This window comes from Phyllobates terribilis, unplaced genomic scaffold (assembly GCF_046119375.1).
Source record: "Phyllobates terribilis strain yellow unplaced genomic scaffold, ASM4611937v1 Scaffold_17__1_contigs__length_24005725, whole genome shotgun sequence".
NCBI lineage: Eukaryota > Metazoa > Chordata > Amphibia > Anura > Dendrobatidae > Phyllobates > Phyllobates terribilis.
This window is the reverse complement of record NW_027362777.1, coordinates 11,067,078-11,090,266: the sequence shown is the minus strand read 5'-3', so window position 1 is coordinate 11,090,266 and position 23,189 is coordinate 11,067,078. Positions and strand designations below refer to the sequence as shown.

Sequence of the window (23,189 nt, the reverse complement as noted above, 5' to 3'; positions counted from 1 at the left end):
GGGAGAATCAAGCAAACACTGGTGGAGCTAGTAATTCTATCTTACCAGTGGTGAATAAGGATAGTGGTGTTTCCAATGATACAGAGGAATCATCACTAGTTGATTTTGGGCTAAATGAATTCAATTGGTGCAACCTCAACGCTGAGTGTGAGTGCATTGGATTTTTCTATTTTAACTATCCATCCTGATTCCCAAAATTCCTTACCAACAATATCTCAGTCATTAAGTGTAGGGCATACATCATTAGAGGAAGGTTCCACTGATAAATCAGTGAAGCTACCACCTCCGCAAAATATAACTTCTTCAATAGAATTGACATCACCAGCTGTAATATTAACTAATGAAACTGCACCGCCTCTCAATGGTAAAAAAAACACACCGCTCCTTTATGATACAAAAATCCCACAGTTTTTTCAGCCGGCCCAAGCTCGCCAACCAAAAAGAAAAAGAAATATCAGGGATGTAGGGGGTGAGGTAGAGCCATCCCAAAAAATAGCAGCCCTGTAGGATTTGCTAATTAAAAAGACAAAGCCAGTAGGGTAAATATTGAGGAAAGAGAAAAAGACGAGAAGCAGAAAATGGTAGGCAATTTTAACCAGTCTCACCACACCTTATCTGAGGGTCAGATCTCACTATTGAGTAGAGGACTCTCTTTTTGACCTGTTTCAAGTTTGAATGTTTTCAATTTATATGTAGATTTGAATGAGTACTTTAGGAAATTGACGTTAAAACGTCACTTTATTATTGAAGAAAAACGTAAATCAATAAACGCCAGTATACCCCTTGCTAATAATGGAGTCGAAAATCATGTGCCCGCTATGGGTTTCCACCATGTTCCAGTAGGTGGTAATTTTTATCCTACTCACCATAAGGGAACTCATCTCGAGACTTTTCAGCAACTGATTTTAAAAGACATTCGCACTTTTACTCATATTAAAAAGAGGGATAACCTGACGACTCCAGAAAGACAAGCCATCTCTAGTTTACGGAAGAATAAAGGAATAATTATTAAGGAAGCTGATAAGGCGGTGGTATTGTGGTGATGAATCGGGGTTGGTACACTGGAGAAGGTTTGCGGATACTCAGTGATACTGATTATTATAATAAATTAGATTGTGATAATTCTGTCACCGTCTTTATGGAATATAAAAACTTAATTAAGAGAGCCCTTAGGGAGGGGATCTTGGATGTGAGAGAGAAAAGATTTTTGGATATATAATTTTTTCAGACCCCTTATTTTTATTTCCGACCCAAGATCCATAAAAGTACTACCAATCCCCCTGGTCGCCCCATCATTTCGGGGATAAAATCTATAACAGCTAATTTATCAAATTATGTTGATTTGTTTTTACAAAAATATGTGATTAGGCTTGAATCTTATTTAAAAGATTCTTCACATTTTATTAGCTTGTTGAGGGATTTACCTCCCTAGGAGGAGGGCAGAATGGTGGCTCAGTGGTTAGCACTGCAGCGCGGGGGTCCTGGGTTGAAATGCCACCAAGGACAACATCTGCAAGGAGTTTGTATGTTCTCCCGATGTTTGTGTGGGTTTCCTCCGGGTTCTCCGGCTTCCTCCCACACTCCAAAGACTGATAGGGAATGTAGATTGTCAGCCCCAATGGGGACAGTGATGATAATGTCTGTAAATTGTCTGAGTTATAAAGTGCTGCGGAATATACTGGCACTATATAAATAAAAAGATTATTATTATTATGTTTTTTGTGAGTTCCTTATACTTCAACATTACACATATTTTGGGTTTAGAGGCTATTGATCATTATTTGTGTTCAGATACCTCTATATTTTTGGAACAGAAAAGGTTCTCATTAGAAAGTATTGAGTTTATCTTAAACAATAATATTTTTTCATTTGAAGGGACCACATATAAACAGATGAGAGGTTGTGCGATGGGGACGAGATTCGCCCTTAGCTATGCAAATTTATTTATGGGGAGGTTTGAGTCTGTCTTCATCGTACAGTCCCATCTATATACTAGACATATATGTCTCTTTAGGAGATTTATAGATGATTTTTTCTTTGTCAGGACCGGTACCCATGAGGAAGCATCTATATTTGTATCTGAATTAAATAATAATACCCGGGGTCTTAGTTTTTCATCTAATATATCCAGTTTAAGTATTCAATTCCTTGACGTCCTGATTCAAAAAAACCCAGAAGGAAAGATAATCACCATCAAGCATTTCAGGTGGATGCGAATAGTTACCTAGCATATGATAGCAGCCATCTTCCAGCCTGGGTGCGTAATATTCCCTATGGACAGTATTGGAGAATTAGGAAAAATTGTAGTAGAGATGTGGATTTTATTAATGAATCTAGGATTTTAAAGATGAGATTCAGGGAAAAGGGATATCCTGACAAATTATTCAGTGATGTATATAAGAAAGCCAAATGTTTATCCCAAGAAAAATGCTTGGAAATGATAAACAATAAGGGGAATCTGGCCCGAACCTACCACTGTGGTAAATAATGAGACTATTAAACCATTGAGTGCTGAGTATAGTCTCGTTACAACATTTAGCCAATATAGTTATTCTTCATAACCTATTGAAGACGTATTGGTTCATTTTATCCGGTGATCCGATTTTGGGCAAGCAACTGCCGGCCAAACCAAGGATTATATATTAGAGGTGTCAGAATCTGAAAAATGTGTTAGCGCCTAGCTCCACATCATTGACTAAGAATTATATAAAGTATAAAAATATAAACCAAGGAAGGGGGGATGGGTGCTTTAGATGTAGAACATCAAGATGTGTCATTTGGGGGATCATTAATAATGGAACAAAAACTTTTAGTTTGCCCACCACGGGGGAGACTTTTCAGATTAGATGCCGGACAGACTACCAGTCGTCATATCTATATATATAATCGTCTTATCCCATCTGTCTGTCTGTCTGTCTGTCCAGGAAATCCCGCGTCGCTCATTGGTCCGGCAGAGGCCAATCAGCGACGCGGGATTTCAGAAAAAAGATGGTGGCCGTTAGCGGCTCATCTGCGGGACGGAGATGCAGCCGGGAGATGACCGGCGCGAGGCATTCATCTCCCGGCCGGTAGCAGCAGAAGGACCTTGACCGCCGGCGCCGCTGACCTCCATACGGAAGGGAGGACCGGGGAGCGGCGCTGCGGGTCGGGATACTTCTGCTGCGAGCAGCCACTCATATCCCGGTTTCTCGCAGCGGAAGTAGCCGCACAGGCAGCGGCGCTGACATCCATGCGGCTAGGGTGTCAAGGGAGGACCGGGGAGCGGCGCTGCTGGTCGGGATACTTCTGCTGCGAGCAGTCGCTCATCTCCCGGCTTCTCGCAGCGGAAGTAGCTGCACAGGCAACTCCGCTCCCCGGACCTCACCAATACGATTCCACTCCCCGGTCCTCACCAATATGATTCGCTGATTGGTTGCGGCCGGAGAGCGCGACCAATCAGCGATCTTGCCGACAAATTTAAACACTGCTGTGCTGATTGGTCGCGGACGCTGCTCGCGACCAATCACAGATTTGGGCGCAACATTTAAAAAGCGGCCGCGACCAATCACCGATCTTGGCGCCACATTTAAACACTGCTGTGCTGATTGGTCGCGGACGCTGCTCGCGACCAATCAACAATCTTGATGACAAATTTAAACACTGCTGTGCTGATTGGTCGCGGTCGCCGGCCGCAACCACTCAGCATTATTGGCGCCAAATTTAAACAACGCTCTGCTGATTGGTCGCGGCCGCCAGCCGCGACCAATCAGCTATTTTGGCACCAAATTTAAACCCTGCTCTGCTAATTGGTCACGGATGCTGGCCGCGACTAATCAGCATTATTGGCGCCAAATTTAAACAACGCTCTGCTGATTGGTCGCGGCCGCCAGCCGCGACCAATCAGCTATTTTGGCACCAAATTTAAACCCTGCTCTGCTAATTGGTCACGGATGCTGGCCGCAACCACTCAGCATTATTGGCGCCAAATTTAAACAACGCTCTGCTGATTGGTCGCGGCCGCCAGCCGCGACCAATCAGCTATTTTGGCACCAAATTTAAACCCTGCTCTGCTAATTGGTCACGGATGCTGGCCGCGACTAATCAGCATTATTGGCGCCAAATTTAAACAACGCTCTGCTGATTGGTCGCGGCCGCCAGCCGCGACCAATCAGCTATTTTGGCACCAAATTTAAACCATGCTCTGCTAATTGGTCACGGATGCTGGCCGCAACCACTCAGCATTATTGGCGCCAAATTTAAACAACGCTCTGCTGATTGGTCGCGGCCGCCAGCCGCGACCAATCAGCTATTTTGGCACCAAATTTAAACCCTGCTCTGCTAATTGGTCACGGATGCTGGCCGCGACTAATCAGCATTATTGGCGCCAAATTTAAACACTGCTCTGCTGATTGGTCCCGGTCGCCGGCAGCGAACAATCAGCAGTATTGGGGCCAAATTTAAACACCGCTCTGCTGATTAGTCGCAACCACCGGCCGCGACTAATCAGCGATTTTGGCGCCAAATTTAAACACACTCTCCAGTTCTCACTAACACGGTTCGCTGATTGTTGCAGCCGCCGCCCGAAAACAATCAGCAGTATTGGCGCCAAATTTAAACCCCGCTCTGCTGATTGGTCGCGGTCGCCGGCCGCGACCAATCAGCAGTATTGGCGCCAAATTTAAACACCGCTCTGCTGATTGGTCGCGGTTGCCGGTCGCGACTAATCACCATTATTGGCGCCAAATTTAAATACCGCTCTGCTGATTGGTCGCGACCACCGGCCGTCACCAATCAGAGATATAGGCGCCAAATTTTAACACCGCTTTGCTGATTGGTCACGGTTGTCGGCCGCGACTAATCAGCGATTTTGGTGCCAAATTTAAACATGCTCTCCAGTCCTCACTAACACGGCTTGCTGATTGGTCGCGGCCGCCGCCTGCGACCAATCACCGATATTGCCGCCAAATTTAAACACTGCTTTGGTGATTGGTCGCGGTTGCCGGCCGCGACCAATCAGCGATTTTGGCGCCAGATTTAAACACCGCTCTGCTGATTGCGCCCGGTCGGCCGCATACATATTCTAGATTACCCGATGCGTTAGAATCGGGCCACCATCTAGTGTGATATATTTGTTGGAGTGCACATGTGGCCTACAGTATGTAGGTCGCACCATACAACCAATACGCGCCAGGCTAAATAAACATCGGCAGAATATCAGAAATGGAGATTTGTTACATAGTTGTCAAAGCACTTCTTCTTAGAAGATCAGAAAGATCCAAAATATCTGCACCTTACGATTATTGATCATATATCTGACACGGTGCATGATAGATAGAAAAGGTTGGAAACCGGGAAAATTATTGGATCTATAAGTTGGGAACTTTATCCCCGGAAGGTTTGAATCTCTCACTTGAAAATATTATTAAGTAAGTTATATAATTTATGTAGAATTGAAAAATCTAGTGGATATTTATTTTTATTAGGTTTTTAATATGAGTGTAATTATGAATATATGCAGCCTTTACTCTTTTTATATTCTTCTTTTATTTGTATATATAGTTTTTTTCATGTAGTTTTATTTTAGTGTTGATGTTTTGTCTCTGTTATCAGCCAAGTCAGGTTGGCCCTTAGAAAGGGGATTTGAGGGTTAACTGGTCAATTGTTGGCACCTGCTGGTTAATTCTTTAAACTTCTATATAGAGTGCTTGTGTGGTAATATTGGCCATCACCTGATGAAGGCGGCATTAGCCGAAACATGTTGTGAAGCCATTTGATTAATAAAAAAAATGATGGAGTAACAAATACCCCGGCCTGCCGTCACCTTGCGCCCCATTGAAATCCACAGCAACTTTGTATTCTTGATTCCCTCTTGGGTGGGCGGTTGGGGGCTGCAGATATTGGCTTATTAACCGTTTACAAGGACCCGCGGTGATGTCACACCCCATGTGATTCTGTCAGCCGGTCAGCCTGAGACCCGTGCGGGGTGCGGTTCACGCCGGAGCCTTAATCCGTGGTTGTGCAGCGGTGCGCAACCACACAAGGTTAGTCAATCTATTTTCCGGTTTCCTCCCCTCAAAGATCACCGGGTATACACAGGAGCGCCTCGCTTTTCTTCTTTTTTTTTTTTAGGATGTGGAATCAAAATAATCACACTACTTCTAAAGATTATATCATTCAGGGTTATAATTTCCAAAATGGAGTCACTTTATGTGGATTTCTACTGCTCTGTTTTTCTGACATTTTGTCATATTAGGGCTTCTGCAGATAGTGTGTCCCATCTCCTCTGGGATCTTCTCCTGTGACGTCTGCTTCTCTCACCTCCTTATTCATCCTGCAGGTGGCGCTGGTGATGGAGGAGACGTCAGAACCAGAAGCTCTGGGCGGTGCTGGCTCTGTCCAGCCACTAAGATTAGGGAGCCTGGGACCTGTAGTATCATCCAGTCTGGCAGTATGGGTGTGTGCTGTCCAGCTGAAGTAATCTGCTCCTTGCTTCAGCCAACTGGAAAGCACCGCACCCTACTAAAGCTGGAAGAATATTGCCGGAGCTGCCAGATACAGCCTTGTCCTCCTCTGGTTCAGTCCTCTGTGCTCAGCTCACGGCTTGTGTATTTGTTTCCTGTTGTGACCCCGGCCCGTTTACTGACTACTCTTGTGTGATTTTGTATTTTCTCTGCCCTCCTGGTTCTGACCCGGCTACCTGACTATTCTTCTTCCCATCTCACTCCACAGAACAGCAGGTGACACCGTGGCCCAAGCCTGGGGGTCTCTTTCTAACTCCAGATCCATGTAGAGGGGTTAAATAGTGATGAGCAAGGCAATATCTGGGATCTGGAAAATGGAGTAGATAGTGCCAAGCCTGTTTGTGGTGGCCATCTTTTGAGCTGCCAGGTGACCATGAACAGTGCCCCCAATACATTGTGCCTGCAAACTATTCAAGCAAGATCTGCATTCAAATAGCTAAATGTCGCTCCTTCCCTTCTTAACCTGCCATGTGCCCAGACAGTAGTGTACAGCTGTATATAGGGGATTGTGGGATTCAAGGAAAATAATTTGTAAGGTCCATTTGTTTCCTATTATCGTTTGAGAAGAATTCCAAAGTTATCACCAGATAAAGTGACACACGTCAGATTTGAAAAATGGGCCCAGATAGGAACACAAAACTGGCAGCAGGAAGGGGTTAAATCAGAGTATTTTGGGCACTAACTACTGAAGTCAAAAACTGACTATAGACAATAACACATCTACTGAAATGATCGAACTCAATAGTCTTCATCAGAGAAAAATGAGTAACTAGTGGTGAAACCTCTCTGGGGTAATTGGAGTATGGGGCTCGGTGGCTCTTGGCAATCTAAACTATCGTAAGGGTATGTGCACACGATGCAGAAATGCTCAGGATTTTTTCCTGAGCGTTTCTGCATCTCCCTGGCAGGAAAAAACGCATGCGGATTGTACATGCGGATTGTACATGCGGTTTCCTGCCAGGGACATGCGGAAATGAAGCGGTGTTCACTTTCATTTCCGCATGCGGGTTGACAAGTGCTTCCCAAGCGATTTTAGCATCACTTGGAAAGTGCTTGTCAACTTCACACTATATAAATCCATGCAACCGGCATGGATTTATATAGTGTGTGAATGTCAAAAAATAAATATATACTTTACCCTCTGATGGCCCCCGGTGTCCTGCTTCGCTTGGTCCGGCTACAGGCAGTGAAGACTGAAGGACCTGCCGACGTCAGCGTCACGTGACCCGTTACATGACTCTGACGTCAGCGAAGGTCCTTCTTCATTCAACCGCAAAGTGCCGGGAACCAAGCAGGAGCGCTGCGCGGGCCGTCAGAAGGTGAGAATATATATTTTTTATTTTATTCTTTTTTTTTTTAATGGTACCTGGGTCTGGATGCGAGTCGTCTCATCCACACCCGGGTACCATCCGCACATTAGACCGCATGAAAAGCGCATCAACATATACAGTGATGCGGATTCCATGCGGTCTAATGCAAGTCAATGGCGGCAAAAGAGCAGCGTTTCCGCAAAATTAATTGACATGCTGCGGATTTTTGAGCGCAGCGTTTAAGCTGCGGAAAAATCCTCATCATGGGCACAGCACATGCGGATTTCAATTGGGGAACATTGCTGCCCTTCTACCATGCGTTTTTCATGCGTTTCCGCAACTGCAAAAACGCCGCGGAAACGCATTAAAAACGCATCATGTGAACTCAGCCTAAGGGACAATACTTTCTGTCTGATGAGTTTCAAGAAGAAATATTAGACATTTAAAAATAACTTTTTATAATACTGCAGAGCTGAGGTGTCTTAAATTTAGATCTCGGGCATTTGGAAGAGACAATGGAGATCTATTTTTTAAAGACTACCAGGGAGTTACAGACTCACATAAGTGAGGCAGGCTGATGCAACCACAAATCAAACTTTCATACAGAATAAACCTATAAAAAAAAAGACATATTTTTTTATTCTATGTTACATCCCCAACAACAACGTATGTATGAGGGGAGAACTCCAACATTAAACCAGAATTGCACTCATTTATGGTGGACCATTGGAGCTACTATGAGTCCTGACCAGGAGAGTAGAGAAAGTATTAGCGCCCCCATTTCAGGAGAGATTGTGCAGTAATCTGAATTCCTTAGGATTGAAATATAATGGAATTTATGATGTGGAGTGAATCCATGAAACCAGGGCTGGAGCCTACACATCTCCTGCAGATGAATAAATGTATATTACAGCCATCAGCCACGCACAGCTTAGAGATATATCATGGCGCAGGTGTAATGATTTTTGTGTAGTTGGCCCTCACTGCACATTTAATGTTGTAGATCATAAATGTGAAGTTTGGCCAGAAAGACTGGACCAGGTCTTGTAGGGACCATATGAGCACATTCAGCAGCACAGAAAGTTTTTGCATCGCCATATTTTGAGAGCTATAATTTTTCCATAGTTCGGCCAACAGAGTCATGTGATGGCTTGTTTTTTGCGGGACAAGTTGATGTTTTTATTGGTACCATTTTTGGGCACGTGACATTTTTTGATCGCTTTCTATTCCGATTTTTGGGAGGCAGAATAAACAAAAAACACCAATTCGGGAATTGTTTTATTGGAGTTCTTTTTATGCCATTCCACGTGTGGAAAAATTTATAAGATCGCTTTATTATTCGGGTCAGTACGTTTACAGCCGCACTACATTTATATTGTTTTTTAGGTTTTGGCGCTGTTACACAATAAAAATGATTTTTTTTTTTTTTTTTGCATCGCTTTATTCTGAGAGCTATAACTTTTTTATTTTTCGTCTGATGGAGCTGTATGGCGGCTTTTTTATCGCGTTTTATTCCATTTTTTGTTTGGCAATATGATGATAAAGCACCGTTTTTTGCTTATTTTTTTTTCTTTTACGGTGTTCACTAAAGGGGTTAACTAGTGGGACAGCTTTATAGGTCAGGTCGTCTGGACGCTGAAATACCAAATATGTGTGCTTTTATTGTTTTGGTTTTTTTCATATATTATTTTTAATATATGTCGCAAAAATATATTTTTTAAATATATTTTTACAACAGGCTGATCGCAGTTATAAGACATAGCAGTGCAGGATCACTGCTATAACTAATAAACTGTCAGCTCTGCAGACACAAGTTACTTTGATCATGCACTGCGCATGATCAAACTAACTTGCTGGGGCTGGTGACCCGGATGTTGTCATGACCCGGATGTTGTGACCCCGCTGCTGTCCCTCTGCTCACTCGCTAAATGCTGCAATCACATCGATTGCAGCATTTAGGGGGTTAAAGTGCTGGGAGCGGTGCGGGCACTGCGTGCCTAGTGTCAGCTGTCAGAATCAGCTGACACGGCCTGAGATTGCACCTGCACAGCCTGTGTGCGGGTGCGATGGCCATGTAGTAATAATACGTACCTGGTCCATAAGGTCCAGGGCACAGGGACCTTAAGGACAATGTCAGAAAGGGGTTAACAGTTTTGTGTAGGGGAGAATGTTGTGGTCTAGAGGAAGAATGGTGATCACACGATTGTGATACGGTCGGACTACACCACCGATAAAGCAGAAACAGATAGTGACGGAGAAGAATCAGTGACTTCTCTGCATTTAGTGGTTACTACTCACCTGGGTAGTAATATGTAGGAATCTCCTCTTTACACTGCTCATCACCCCTCACATATGTCTCTGTAGTATTAATATGGGTCAGATCTTCACCCTGAAACAAATATTGTAAAAGTCACAGACAGATGGAGAAGTCACATCTATGATCAGCTCTAATCCTGCCATCTCCACCGTTCTCATTACACAAGTATAAAACATATAATCAGGGCCGGCTCCAGGTTTTTCTGGGCCCCGGGGGAAAGAGTCTCAGTGGGCCCCTTTAATACATACCACGATTCATGATGCACAGATACCGCAGAGAAATATATATATAGTACAATGCCGAAGATTTCACTTCTTACATTACATGAGTGATATCTATTGTAAATTCCACAATAGCTCAGAAAACAGTGAATCTCTCCACACAGTATACTGGCCCCCATAAAATGCTCCATACAGGATACTGGCCCCCATATAACGCTCCATACAGGATACTGACCCCCATATAACGCTCCATACAGAATACTGGCCCCCATAAAATGCTCCATACAGAATACTGGCCCCATATAAAGCTCTATAAGGAATACTGGCCCCCATATAACACTCCATACAGAATACTGGTCCCCATATAACGCTCCATACGGAATACTGGCGCCCATATAACCCTCCATACAGGATACTGGCCCCCATATAACGCTCCATACAGAATACTGGCCCCCATATAATGCTCCATACAGAATACTGGCCCCCATAAAATGCTCCATACAGAATTCTGGCCCCCATATAAAGCTCCATACGGAATACTGGTCCCCATATAACGCTCCATACGGAATACTGGCGCCCATATAACCCTCCATACAGGTACTGGTCCCCATATAACGCTCCATACAGAATACTGGCCCCCATACAACGCTCCATACAGGATACTGGCCCCCATATAACGCTCCATACAGGATACTGGCCCCTATATAACGCTCCATACAGGATACTGGCCCCCATATAATGCTCCATACTGGCCCCCATAAAATGCTCCATACAGAATACTGGCCCCCATGAAACGCTCCATGCAGGATACTGGCCCCCATATAACGCTCCATACAGAATACTGGCCCCGATATAACACTCCATGCAGGCTGTTCCCCCCATATAATGCCCCACGCAGGCTGTTCCCCCCACATAATTCCCCATGTAGAATGTCACCCCCCCTTATAATACCCCATGCAGGATGTCACACAGACCCCCTCCCTTACAATGCCCCATGCAAGATGTCATACACCCCCCCTCCCTTATAATGCCCCATGCAGGATGTCACACCCCCCTCCCTTATAATGCCCCATGCAGGATGTCACCCCCCCTCGCTTACAATGCCCCATGCAGGATGTCAGACCCCCCCTCCCTTATAATGTTCCATGCAGGATGTCACACACCCCTCTCGCTTATAATGCCCCATGCAGGATGTCACACACCCCCCACGCTTATAATGCCCCATGCAGGATGTCACACACACCCCCTCTCTTATAATGCCCCATGCATGCTGTCACAACCCCCCTCCCTTATAATGCCCCATGCAGGATGTCACACACCCCCACCTCACCCCCCCCCATATAATGCCCCATGTAGGATGTCACACACACCCACCTCACCCCCCCATATAATGCCCCATGCAGGATGTCAGACCCCCCCACCTCACCCCCCCCCACATAATGCCCCATGCAGGATGTCAGACCCCCCCATTTCACCCCCCCCACATAATGCCCCATGCAGGATGTCACACACCCCCACCTCACCCCCCCCATATAATGCCCCATGCAGGATGTCACACACCCCCACCTCACCCCCCCCATATAATGCCCCATGCAGGATGTCACACACCCCCACCTCACCCCCCCCATATAATGCCCCATGCAGGATGTCACACACACCCACCTCACCCCCCCCATATAATGCCCCATGCAGGATGTCACATACACCCACCTCACCCCCCCATATAATGCCCCATGTAGGATGTCACACACCCCCACCTCACCCCCCCATATAATGCCCCATGCAGGATGTCACACACCCCCACCTCACCCCCCCATATAATGCCTCATGCAGGTTGTCACACACCCCCACCTCACCCCCCCCCACATAATGCCCCATGCAGGATGTCACACACCCCCACCTCACCCTCCCCATATAATGCCCCATGCAGGATGTCACACACACCCACCTCAGCCCCCCATATAATGCCCCATGCAGGATGTCATACACCCCCACCTCACCCCCCCCATATAATGCCCCATGCAGGATGTCACACACCCCCACCTCACCCTCCCCATATAATGCCCCATGCAGGATGTCACACACCCCCACCTCACCCTCCCCATATAATGCCCCATGCAGGATGTCACACACCCCCACCTCACCCTCCCCATATAATGCCCCATGCAGGATGTCACACACCCCCACCTCACCCCCCTCCCTTATACTGCCACAGGCCTCCATTCAATTAAAAAAAAAAATCAAATACACACCTCACTCCTCACCTGCGGCCGCTGCTTCGGACTCCAGCGTCACCGGCCTCATCCCGCTCTGCGCTGTGACTGCGCAGGAGAGAGTGCGGTGTAAAGATGTCACCGGGCCCTCTGACCTGAGACATCACCGCGCCCTTTGACCTGAGACGCCACAGTGCAGCAGCTGCGGAGGATGCAGGAGCTGCTGCGGAGGCAAGGGGAGGGGTAAGTATTGTGCCGGGGCCCTGAGCAAGCGGGGGGAGAGCAGGCGCTGACACCGCTCTCCTCCGTTCACGGCTCCCATAGGGCAGCGGGGAGCCCGACGGCGAGTGGGTCCCTCCGCCTGCTCAGGGCCCCGGCATTTGCCTGGGTGTGCTGGGTGCTGACGCCGGCCCTGCATATAATACTGGTGGATAAAACAAGACTGAGCACAAGACCTTCACAGCCGTCTACACATCATAGGGGAGATCTCATGACACCTTCTCTCCATCTACCTGATGATCCTGAGGAACATTGGGATCTTCTTGTTTACAGTCCTGTGGAAGAAGAGGACGGGGACATCTCTCTGGTGTTGTCCTCTTAATGGATAGATCTGGAGGAAACACATACAGGGACTGAATTCATTCTTTACATACAGATAATTATAGGCCGTGTGTATTTAGTCCTGTCTATTACCTGGAGATGTGAGGGGCTGGGGAACCTCCATCATGATGTCTTTGTACAGATTTTTGTGTCCCTCAAAATACTCCCACTCCTCCATAGAGAAATAGATGGTGACGTCCTGACACCTTATAGGAACCTGACACATACAATAATAATGTCATCACTGCAATCCCTTCATAGCGTTACTGTATAATGTCCCAGCAGTGTCACCTCTCCAGTCAGTAGCTCAATCATCTTGTAGGTGAGTTCTAGGATCTTCTGGTCATTGATGACCTCATGTATCAGGGGGTGAGATGGAGGTCCTGTGATTGGGCTCAGGGGTCTCGCCCATTCCTAAGACACAGGGTCCTGACAGCGCTCACTAGAGGTCTTCTTCACTACTGTGTAATCCTGGTTATGGAGAGACACATTAATAAATCTCCCTCCAGACATTTCCAGAGTCCTCACCTCTCCAGTTCTGTCCATCTGTTATTCCCATAGATAAGAATGATGTAATGTGACGTCATCAGAATCTCTCACCTCTCCAGTAAGCCGGAAGAGGATCTCTAGGGTGAGGTGTAATATTTTCTCTGCCATCTTGTCCTTATCCATATCCAGTTTTGATGGGTCCATAAGGAAAATTCTCTTATATAGAAGATTGTCACTAAGCAGATCGAATATTGTAGAGACCTGAATGAAAAGAAGATAAGTAGATGTAACATCATAAAAATCCTGTTTAATAATACAATTACTGGAGATAATTAGGGAAACATATGAGGAGATTTATTATTTTACACTATTTAGTTTTCTTCTTTATATCTGCTAATAAAACAAATAAATTTTAGAACACAGCCAACAAGCAGTTTCTTCCTCGGAGTCTGCAGCTGAACACGTTTCTTATAGACTCATCTTCCTTATTGCTAATTGTCATCTCATTTAAGGACACTGGAATCGGCATTAGCAATACTGCAGGAGATATTCATTACACGTGACATGAGAAATAACTACTTCATGATGATGACGACATCTTCATCTTCTACTACGGCTCCAGAAACATATTTGGCCAGAGTCCGTCACTGACTACATCACCACCGGCCGTCTATATGAATGTTTCCCGTCTTCCCCAGACTGTAATCTTCTATCACGTTAGATCTCATGTCTGATTCACACACAGAAGTTTGATGTATTTAGAAAACCTTTTTTGTTTACACAAATATTGCGGACAGAAATTATTTGATACCAAAGTCTCCATGTACAGTTTTTTATGGGGTTTATTTCTGGCCTTAGGCTTTCCTATATTACAAGAAAAACACCAGAAAAAAAGCAGAAATTAAAATTTTTCAAAAGAAAATTGGCACCAACAACTTTTATAAAAAGAAAAAACAAGCAAACAGCATAAGACAAATTTTGTTATTTTCTAACACATTAAACATTTGTTTTAAAATAATTAAATCCTTTGAGCAGCAGAACATAGATGTTCACCGCAGGGATGGCACAGGTACGGCTGCTACACCAACCCTGGCAGTTTAACCACTTGCTGCTGTCAAAAGCAAACATGGCATCTCGGAAGGTGTGACAGAGTTCAGCTGAATGCCCCTCCTCCCCCAAGTACTCGATAGTATAAGGCTGCCTAGTTACTATGATACTTAAATACCTAATAATGGTGTCTTAACCTGCAATGTACGAAAGTCTATTAGGCCGGGACAGAGGCAGCGTCAAATGAGTTACATTTTAAAGCCCCCATATACATTAGACTAAAGTTGCATGTAATGAATTGGGGGTTGGCTGACTATATAATGTATTTGGGGGCCTCGCGACAGATGATGTCAGGGCAGAGAAGGATCTGGCATCCTCAATTTTGGAGGCTAATTGTTTGTTTTTCCTGTAGATAATCCTCCGCTAGAGGAGTCTGGAGGTGACTCTCTCATACAGACCCCAAGAAAGCTGGAATATTTGTGTGTATGGGGGAGTCGGGAAAAATAGCCATCTGCCAAATGACCGTTCAGCCAACACTTATCTCATGTATGGGGCTGTTAAGTACACTACTCAAAAATGTAAAGGGAACACTTAAACATCACAATGTAACTCCAAGTCAATCACACTTCTGTGAAATCAACCTGTCCAGTTATGAAGCAACACTGATTGTGAATCAATTTCTCCTGCTGTTGTGTAAATGGAACAGACAACTGGTAGAAATGATAGGCAATTAGCAAGATACCCCCAATAAAGGAGTGGTTCTGCAAAACATTTCTCTGTTCTCATCCTTTTTGGCTGTTTTGGTCACTTTTGCATTTTATCATTGCTCTCACCCCTAGAGGTACAGTAGCATGAGGCGGTGTCTACAACCCACAGAAGTTGCTCATGTAGTGCAGCTCATCCAGGATGGCACATTAATGAGAGCTGTGGCAAGAAGGGTAACTGTGTGTCAGCACAGTGTCCAAAGCATGGAGCATATACTGTACCAGGAGACAGGTCAGTACACGAGGAGATGTGGAGGGGGCCGTAGGAGGGCAACAACCCAGCATCAGGACCGCTACCTCCTCCTTTGTGCAAGGAGGAACAGGAGGAGCAGTGCAAGATCCCTGCAAAATGACCTTCAACATGCCACTAACATTTGTCAGCTCAAACTGTCAGAAACAGATTCCATGAGGGTGGTATGAAGGCTTGAAGTCCACAAGTAGGTGTTGTGCTTATAGTACAACATGGTAAAGGGTCATTGGCATTTGCCAGAGAACACCAAGATTGGCAGATTCCACATTGACGTCTTGTGTTCTTCACGGATGAGAGCAGGTTCACACTGCACACATGTGACAGACGTGACAGAGTCTGGAGATGCTGTGGAGAACGTTCTCCAGCATGACCGGTTTGGCAGTGAGTCAATAATGGTGTGGGGAAGCATTTCCTTGTAGGGCCACATAGCCTTCTATGTGCTCGCCAGAGGTAGCCTGACTGCCATTAGTTACCGAGATGAGATCCTCAGACCCCTTGTGAGACCATATGCTGGTGCGGTTGGCCCTGGATTCCTCCTAATGCAGGACAATGCCAGACCTCATGTGGCTGGAGTGTGTCAGCAGTTCCTGCATGATGAAGGCATTGATGCTTTGGAATGGCCTGTCCATTCCCCAGAACTGAATCCAATCGAGCACATCGGAGACATCATGTCTTGTTCCATCCACCAATGCCGCATTGCAACACAGACTTTAATTTGGTGGAGTCATATTTCCCGACTCTGAAGACCGTATGCTGCCACTGTACTTGGCAGGCCCAGTCCAGATGGTATGGAGATAAATGAAGGAGACCAAAGTCCAAAAATAAACTTTACTTTACTTAACAAGAACTTGATGACAAGTATATATATCAGATAACAGGCACAACACTTTATGAATGTTTCTCCTGAATTATGCAGTCAAGAACTTTATGGTTACATGTGGCGTTACATAACTTTTGTTAAAAGCTACAACAGTATAGCAAGCCATTATGGGAAGGTCCATCATCCCTGTGAGGACCATACAGGTTGAGATGTGTCGTTACAGCCCTTGTTTGTCTAAGATAAGGAATCCTTCCTTAATTCCCTTTACTCACAGTGGCATGTAAAGGTTGAAACATCCATGGTCAAAATTACAAAACGGAAAATGGGCCGATGCAAAAGTTTGGACACCCTGATTGGTTAGTACCTAGTAGCACCACCTTTTGCAAGTATCACAGCTTGTAAACGCTCTTTGTAACCAGACAAGAGGTTTTAAATTCTTGTTTGAGGGATTTTCATCCATTCTTCCTTGGAAAATTCTTCCAGTTTTGTGAGATTCCTGGGTCGTCTTGCATGCACTGCTATTTTGACGTCTAGCCACAGATTTTTAATTATGTTCAGATCAGAGGACTGCAAGGGCCATTGTAAAACCTTCATCTTGTGCCTTTGAGGTTGTCTATTGTGGATTTTGAAATGTGTTTAGAATCCATTATCCATTTGAAGAAGCCATCCTCTTTTCAACATCAGCTTTTTTTACAGATGGTGTTATTGCATTAAGAATTTGTTGAAACTTCATTGAATCCATTCTTCTCTCTACACATGAAATAATCCCATGCCATTAGCTGCAACACAACCCTAAAGCATGATTGATCCACCTCCAGGCTTAATGGTTGGCAAGGTGTTCTTTTCTTGAAATTCTGTGCCCTTTTTTCTCCACATATACCTTTGATCATTGTGGCCAAAGAGTTTTATTTTAACCTCATCAGTCCACAGAACATGTTTCCAAAATGCATCAGGCTTATTTAGATGTTGTTTTGCATACTTCTGACACAGAATTTTATGGTGAGGACTCAGGAGAGGTTTTCTTCTGATGACTCTTTCATGAAGGCCATATTTGAGCAGGTGTCTCTGAACAGTTGAAAAATGTGCAACAACTAAAGAATCTTCTATATCTTTCTGAAGGTCTTTTGCAGTCAAGGGGGGTTTCTGATTTGCCTCTCCAGCAATCCTACGAGCAGCTCTCACTGAAATTTAGCTTGGTCTTCCTTGCTGTTGCTGTTAACTGCCATTTCTTAATTACATTTCGAACTGCGGAAAGAGTGTAAAGATAAGTGTCCTAAAATATGTATGCACATATATATATATATATATATATATATATATATATATATATTAGTAGACCAAAAGTTTGGACACACCTTCTCATTTAAAGATTTTCCGTATTTTCATGACTATGCTATGAAAATTGTACATTCACACTGAAGGCATCAAAACTATGAATTAACACATGTGGAATTATATACTTAACAAAAAAGTGTGAAACAACTGAAAATATGTCTTATATTCTAGGTTGTTCAAAGTAGCCACCCTTTGCTTTGATGACTGCTTTGCACCCTCTTGGCATTCTCTTGATGAGCTTCAAGAGGTAGTCACCAGAAATGGTCTTCCAACAATCTTGAAGGAGTGCCCAGATGTGCTTAGCACTTGTTTGCCCTGTTGCCTTCACTCTGCGGTCCAGCTCACCCCAATCCATCTCGATTGGGTTCAGGTCTGGTGACTGTGGAGGCCAGGTCATCTGGCGTAGCACCCCATCACTCTCCTTCTTGGTCAAATAGCCCTAACACAGCCTGGAGGTGTGTTTGGGGTCATTGTCTGTTGAAAAATGAATGATGGTCCAACTAAACGCAAACCGGATGGAAGAGCATGCCGCTGCAAGATGCTGTGGTAGCCATGCTGGTTCAGTATTCCTTCAATTTTGAATAAATCTCCAACAGTGTCACCAGCAAAGCACCCCCACACCATCACACCTCCTCCTCCATGCCTCACGGTGGGAACCAGGCATGTAGAGTCCATCCATTCACCTTTTCTGCATCGCACAAACACACGGTGGTTGGAACCAAAGATCTCAAATTTGAACTCATCAGACCAAAGCACAGATTTCCACTGGTCTAATGTCCATTCCTTGTGTTCTTTAGCCCAAACAAGTCTCTTCTGCTTGTTGCCTGTCCTTAGCAGTGGTTTCCTAGCAGCTATTTTACCATGAAGGCCTGCTGCACAAAGTCTCCTCTTAACAGTTGTTGAAGAGGTGTGTCTGCTGCTAGAACTCTGTGTGGCATTGACCTGGTCTCTAACCTGAGCTGCTGTTAACCTGCGATTTCTGAGGCTGGTGACTCGGATAAACTTATCCTCAGAAGCAGAGGTGACTCTTGGTCTTCCTTTCCTGGGGCGGTCCTCATGTGAGCCAGTTTCTTTGTAGCGCTTGATAGTTTTTGCAACTGCACTTGGGGACACTTTCAAAGTTTGCCCAATTTTTCACACTGACTGACCTTCATTTCTTAAAGTAATGATGGCCAATCGTTTTTCTTTACTTAGCTGCTTTTTTCTTGCCATAATACAAATTCTAACAGTCTATTCAGTAGGACTATCAGCTGTGTATCCACCAGACTTCTGCACAACACAAATGATGGTCCCAACCCCATTTATAAGGCAAGAAATCCCACTTATTAAACCTGACAGTGCACACCTGTGAAGTGAAAACCATTTCCGGTGACTACCTCTTGAAGATCATCAAGAGAATGCCAAGAGTGTGCAAAGCAGTCATGAAAGCAAAAGGTGGCTACTTTGAAGAACCTAGAATATAAGACATATTTTCAGTTGTTTCACACTTTTTTGTTAAGTATATAATTCCACATGTGTTAATTCATAGTTTTGATGCCTTCAGTGTGAATGTACAATTTTCATAGTCATGAAAATACAGAAAAATATTTAAATGAGAAGGTGTGTCCAAACTTTTGGTCTGTACTGTATGTTTTTTCATACTACCATGTATGCGAATTCATATATATACACACAGGTGCATCTCACTAGAATATCATCAAAAAGTCAATTTATTTCAGTTCTTCAATAAAAAAAAAGGAAACTCATTATATAGAGTCATTACAAACAGGGTGATCTATTTCAATTGTTTAGTTCTGTTAATGTTGATGATTATGGCTTAAAGCCAATGAAAACACAAAAAAAGTCATTATCTCAGAAAATTAGAATAATTAACAAAAAAACATCTGCAAAGGCTTCCTAAGCATTTAAAAAGGTCCCTTAGTCTGTTTCAGTAGGCTCCACAATCATGGGGAAAACTTCTGACTTGACAGATGTCCAGAAGGCAGTCATTGACACACCACACAAGGAGGCTAAGCCACAAAAGGCCATTGCTAAAGAAGCTGGCTGTTCACAGAGTGCTGTATCCAAGCATATTAATGGAAAGTTGAGTGGAAGGAAAAAGTGTGGTAGAAAAAGGTGCACAAGCAACCGGGATAACCACAACTTTGAAAGGATTGTTGAGAAAAGGCCATTCAAAAATGTGGGGGAGATTCCCAAGGAGTGGACTGCTGCTGGAGTCATTGTTTCAAGAGCCACCACACACAAACGTATCCAGGACATGGGCTACAAGTGTCGCATTCCTTGTGTCAAGCCACTCATGACCAACAGACAACGCCAGAAGCGTCTTACCTGGGCCAAGGAGAAAAAGACCTGGACTTTTGCTCAGTGTTTCAAGGTGTTGGAAATCAAGGTCCCAGAGTCTGGAGGAAGAATGGAGAGGTCACAATCCAAGCTGCTTGAGGTCTAGTGTGAAGTTTCCACAATTAGTGATGGTTTGGGGAGCCATGTCATCTGCTGGCGAAGGTCCACTGTGTTTTATCAAGACCAAAGTCAGCGCAGCCGTCTACCAGGAAATTTTAGAGCAGTTCAAGCTTCCCTCCGCTGACAAGCTTTTTGGAGATCGAAATTTCATTCTCCAGCAGGATTTGGTAACTGTCCACACTGCCAAAAGTACCAATACCTGGTTCACAAACAACAGTATCACTGGGCTTGATTGGTCAGCAAACTCTTCTGACCTTAACCCTATAGAGAATCTATGGGGTATTGTCAAGAAGAAGATGAAAGACCCCAGACGCAACAATGCAGATGAGCTGAAGGCTGCTATCAAAGCAACTTGGGCTTCCATAACACCTCAGCAGTGTCACAGTTGATCGCCTCCATGCCACGCCGCATTGATGCAAAAGGAGCCCCGACCAAGTATTGAGTGCATTTACTGAACATACATTTCAGTAGGCCAACAATTCAGATTTTAAAATAATTTTTCAAGCTGGTGTTATAAAATATTCTAATTTACTGAGATAATGACTTGTGTGTTTTCATTGGCTGTAAGCCATAATCAACCTTAACTGAAATAAACATTTGAAATAGATCACTCTGTTTGTAATGACGCTATATAATATGAGTTTCACTTTTTGTATTGAAGAACTGAAATAAAGTAACTTTTTGATATTCTAATTTAGTGAGAAGTACCTGTATATGCATGTGCATATACACTGTGTGCCGAATTATTAGGCAAGTTGTATTTTAGAGGATTATTTTTATTATTGATCAACAACTATGTTCTCAATCAACCCAAAAGACTCATAAATATCCAAGCTTAATATTTTTGGAAGTTGGAGTGTTTTTTTTTTTAGATTTTGCTCTCTTAGGAGGATATCTGTTTGTGCAAGTAACTATTACTGTGCAGAATTATTAGGAAACTTAATAAAAACCAAATATAATCCCACCTCACTTGTTTATTTTCACCAGGAAAACCAATATCAGTGCACAAAATTTAGAAATAAACATTTCTGACATGCAAAAACAAAAAAATAGTGATCAGTATAGCCACCTTTCTTTATGATGACACTCAACAGCCTTCCATCCATAGATTCTGTCAGTTGCTTGATCTGTTTTCGATCAACATTGCATGCAGCAGCCACCACAGCCTCCCAGACACTGTTCCGAGAGGTGTACTGTTTTCCCTCCCTGTAGATCTCACATTTTATGATGGACCACAGGTTCTCTATGGGGTTCAGATCAGGTGAACAAGGGGGCCATGTCATTATTTTTTCTTCTTTTAGACCTTTACTGGCCAGCCACGTCGTGGAGTAGTTGGATGCATGTGATGGAGCATTGTCCTGCATGAAAATCATGTTTTTCTTGAACGATACCGACTTCTTCCTGTACCACTGCTTGAAGAAGTTGTCTTCCAGAAACTGGCAGTAGGTCTGGGAGTTGAGCTTCACTCCATCCTCAACCCGAAAAGGTCCCGCAAGTTCATCTTTGATGATACCAGCCCATACCAGTACCCCACCTACACCTTTCTGGTGTCTGAGTCGGAGTGGAGTTCTTTGCCCTTTACTGATCCAGCCTCTGGCCCATCCAGAGTCACTCTCATTTCATCAGTCCATAAAACCTTTGAAAGATCAGTCAAGATATTTCTTTGCCCATTCTTGACATTTTATCTTATGTTTCTTGTTCAAAAGTGGTCGTTTTTCAGCCTTCCTTACCGTGGCCATGTCCCTGAGTATCGCACACGTTGCAGCTCTGAAATATGGCAAAACTGGTGGCGAATGGCATCTTGGCAGCTTCACGCTTGATTTTCCTCAATTCATGGGCAGTTATTTTGCGCCTTTTTTGGCCAACACGCTTCTTGCGACCCTGTTGGCTATTTGCCATGAAACCCATGATTGTTCGGTTATCACGCTTCAAAAGTTTGGAAATTTCAAGACTGCTGCATCCCTCTGCAAGACATCTCACAATTTTGGACTTTTCAGAGCCCGTCAAATCTCTCTTCTGACCCATTTTGCCAAAGGAAAGGAAGTTGCCTAATAATTAAGCACACCTCATATAGGGTGTTGATGTCATTAGTCAGCACCCCCTCCTCATTACAGAGATGCACATCACCAGATTTACTTAATTGGTAGTTGGCTCTCAAGCCCATGCAGCTTGGAGTAGGACAACATGTATAAAAAATATCATGTGATCAAAATACTCATTTGCCTAATAATTTGGCACACAGTGTATTGCCTTATGTGCCTATGTCCCCATGTGTCCCCACACTTGTATATGTCCACATGCACATAAATATAATTGTGCCTCCACACATACATAGTTGGCCCCCTTTATAATAATACCCCCACTGTTCAGATATGCCCAGGACAAGAAAAGTCTGGGCATGTCAAAAGAAGATGGACAGATGTCCATCTATTGCCTGTGACTATAGGCTGACATGGTTAATTACCATGTCAGTAGAGAGTCACACTGCTAGGATAAAAGGATCAAAGAGATCCTTGTCCTGGCAATAGCCGCTGCCTGCAGGGGTCCAGACGCCAGCACTGATATAATCATATCAGTGTGGGCGCCCCGCACTTCAAAGAGCCCTGCCGCAGGGTGCGCACAGGTGCATACAGGGATGTCTGTGTATCCAATGTCATCATAACGCCATGCTGGCACTCGCGTCCAGCATGCATAGCAGGAGGAGGGCGGAGGTCATCGCAAAATGGCAGTGCTTGCACGCTCTACTCTTCTACTTCCCTGCCTGCCTCCACCTGACCTGCCGCTGTTCCCCTCCTCTCTAGCTCCACGTGTCATCCTTTGCCCGCAGTCCCTTCATCTCCTCTGCTCTCCAGCCTCAGCCCTG

At 44.4% G+C, this 23,189-nt stretch overlaps 1 protein-coding gene across 1 annotated transcript in view; it reads right to left on the bottom strand.

The window, feature by feature from the left end:
- The window catches only part of LOC141176223 (uncharacterized), a 45,809-nt gene that overhangs the window by 3,642 nt on the left and 18,978 nt on the right, over window positions 1-23,189 (bottom strand). Inside the window, exons 2-6 of the mRNA XM_073660208.1 lie at window positions 13,762-13,911; window positions 13,453-13,632; window positions 13,255-13,378; window positions 13,074-13,171; window positions 10,109-10,199 (exon numbers count right to left, since the gene is read on the bottom strand). Of these exons, the coding sequence (XP_073516309.1) occupies window positions 10,109-10,199; window positions 13,074-13,171; window positions 13,255-13,378; window positions 13,453-13,476 (337 nt within the window). The 5' untranslated portion in view covers window positions 13,477-13,632; window positions 13,762-13,911. The remainder of the gene's footprint in view (window positions 1-10,108; window positions 10,200-13,073; window positions 13,172-13,254; window positions 13,379-13,452; window positions 13,633-13,761; window positions 13,912-23,189) is intronic.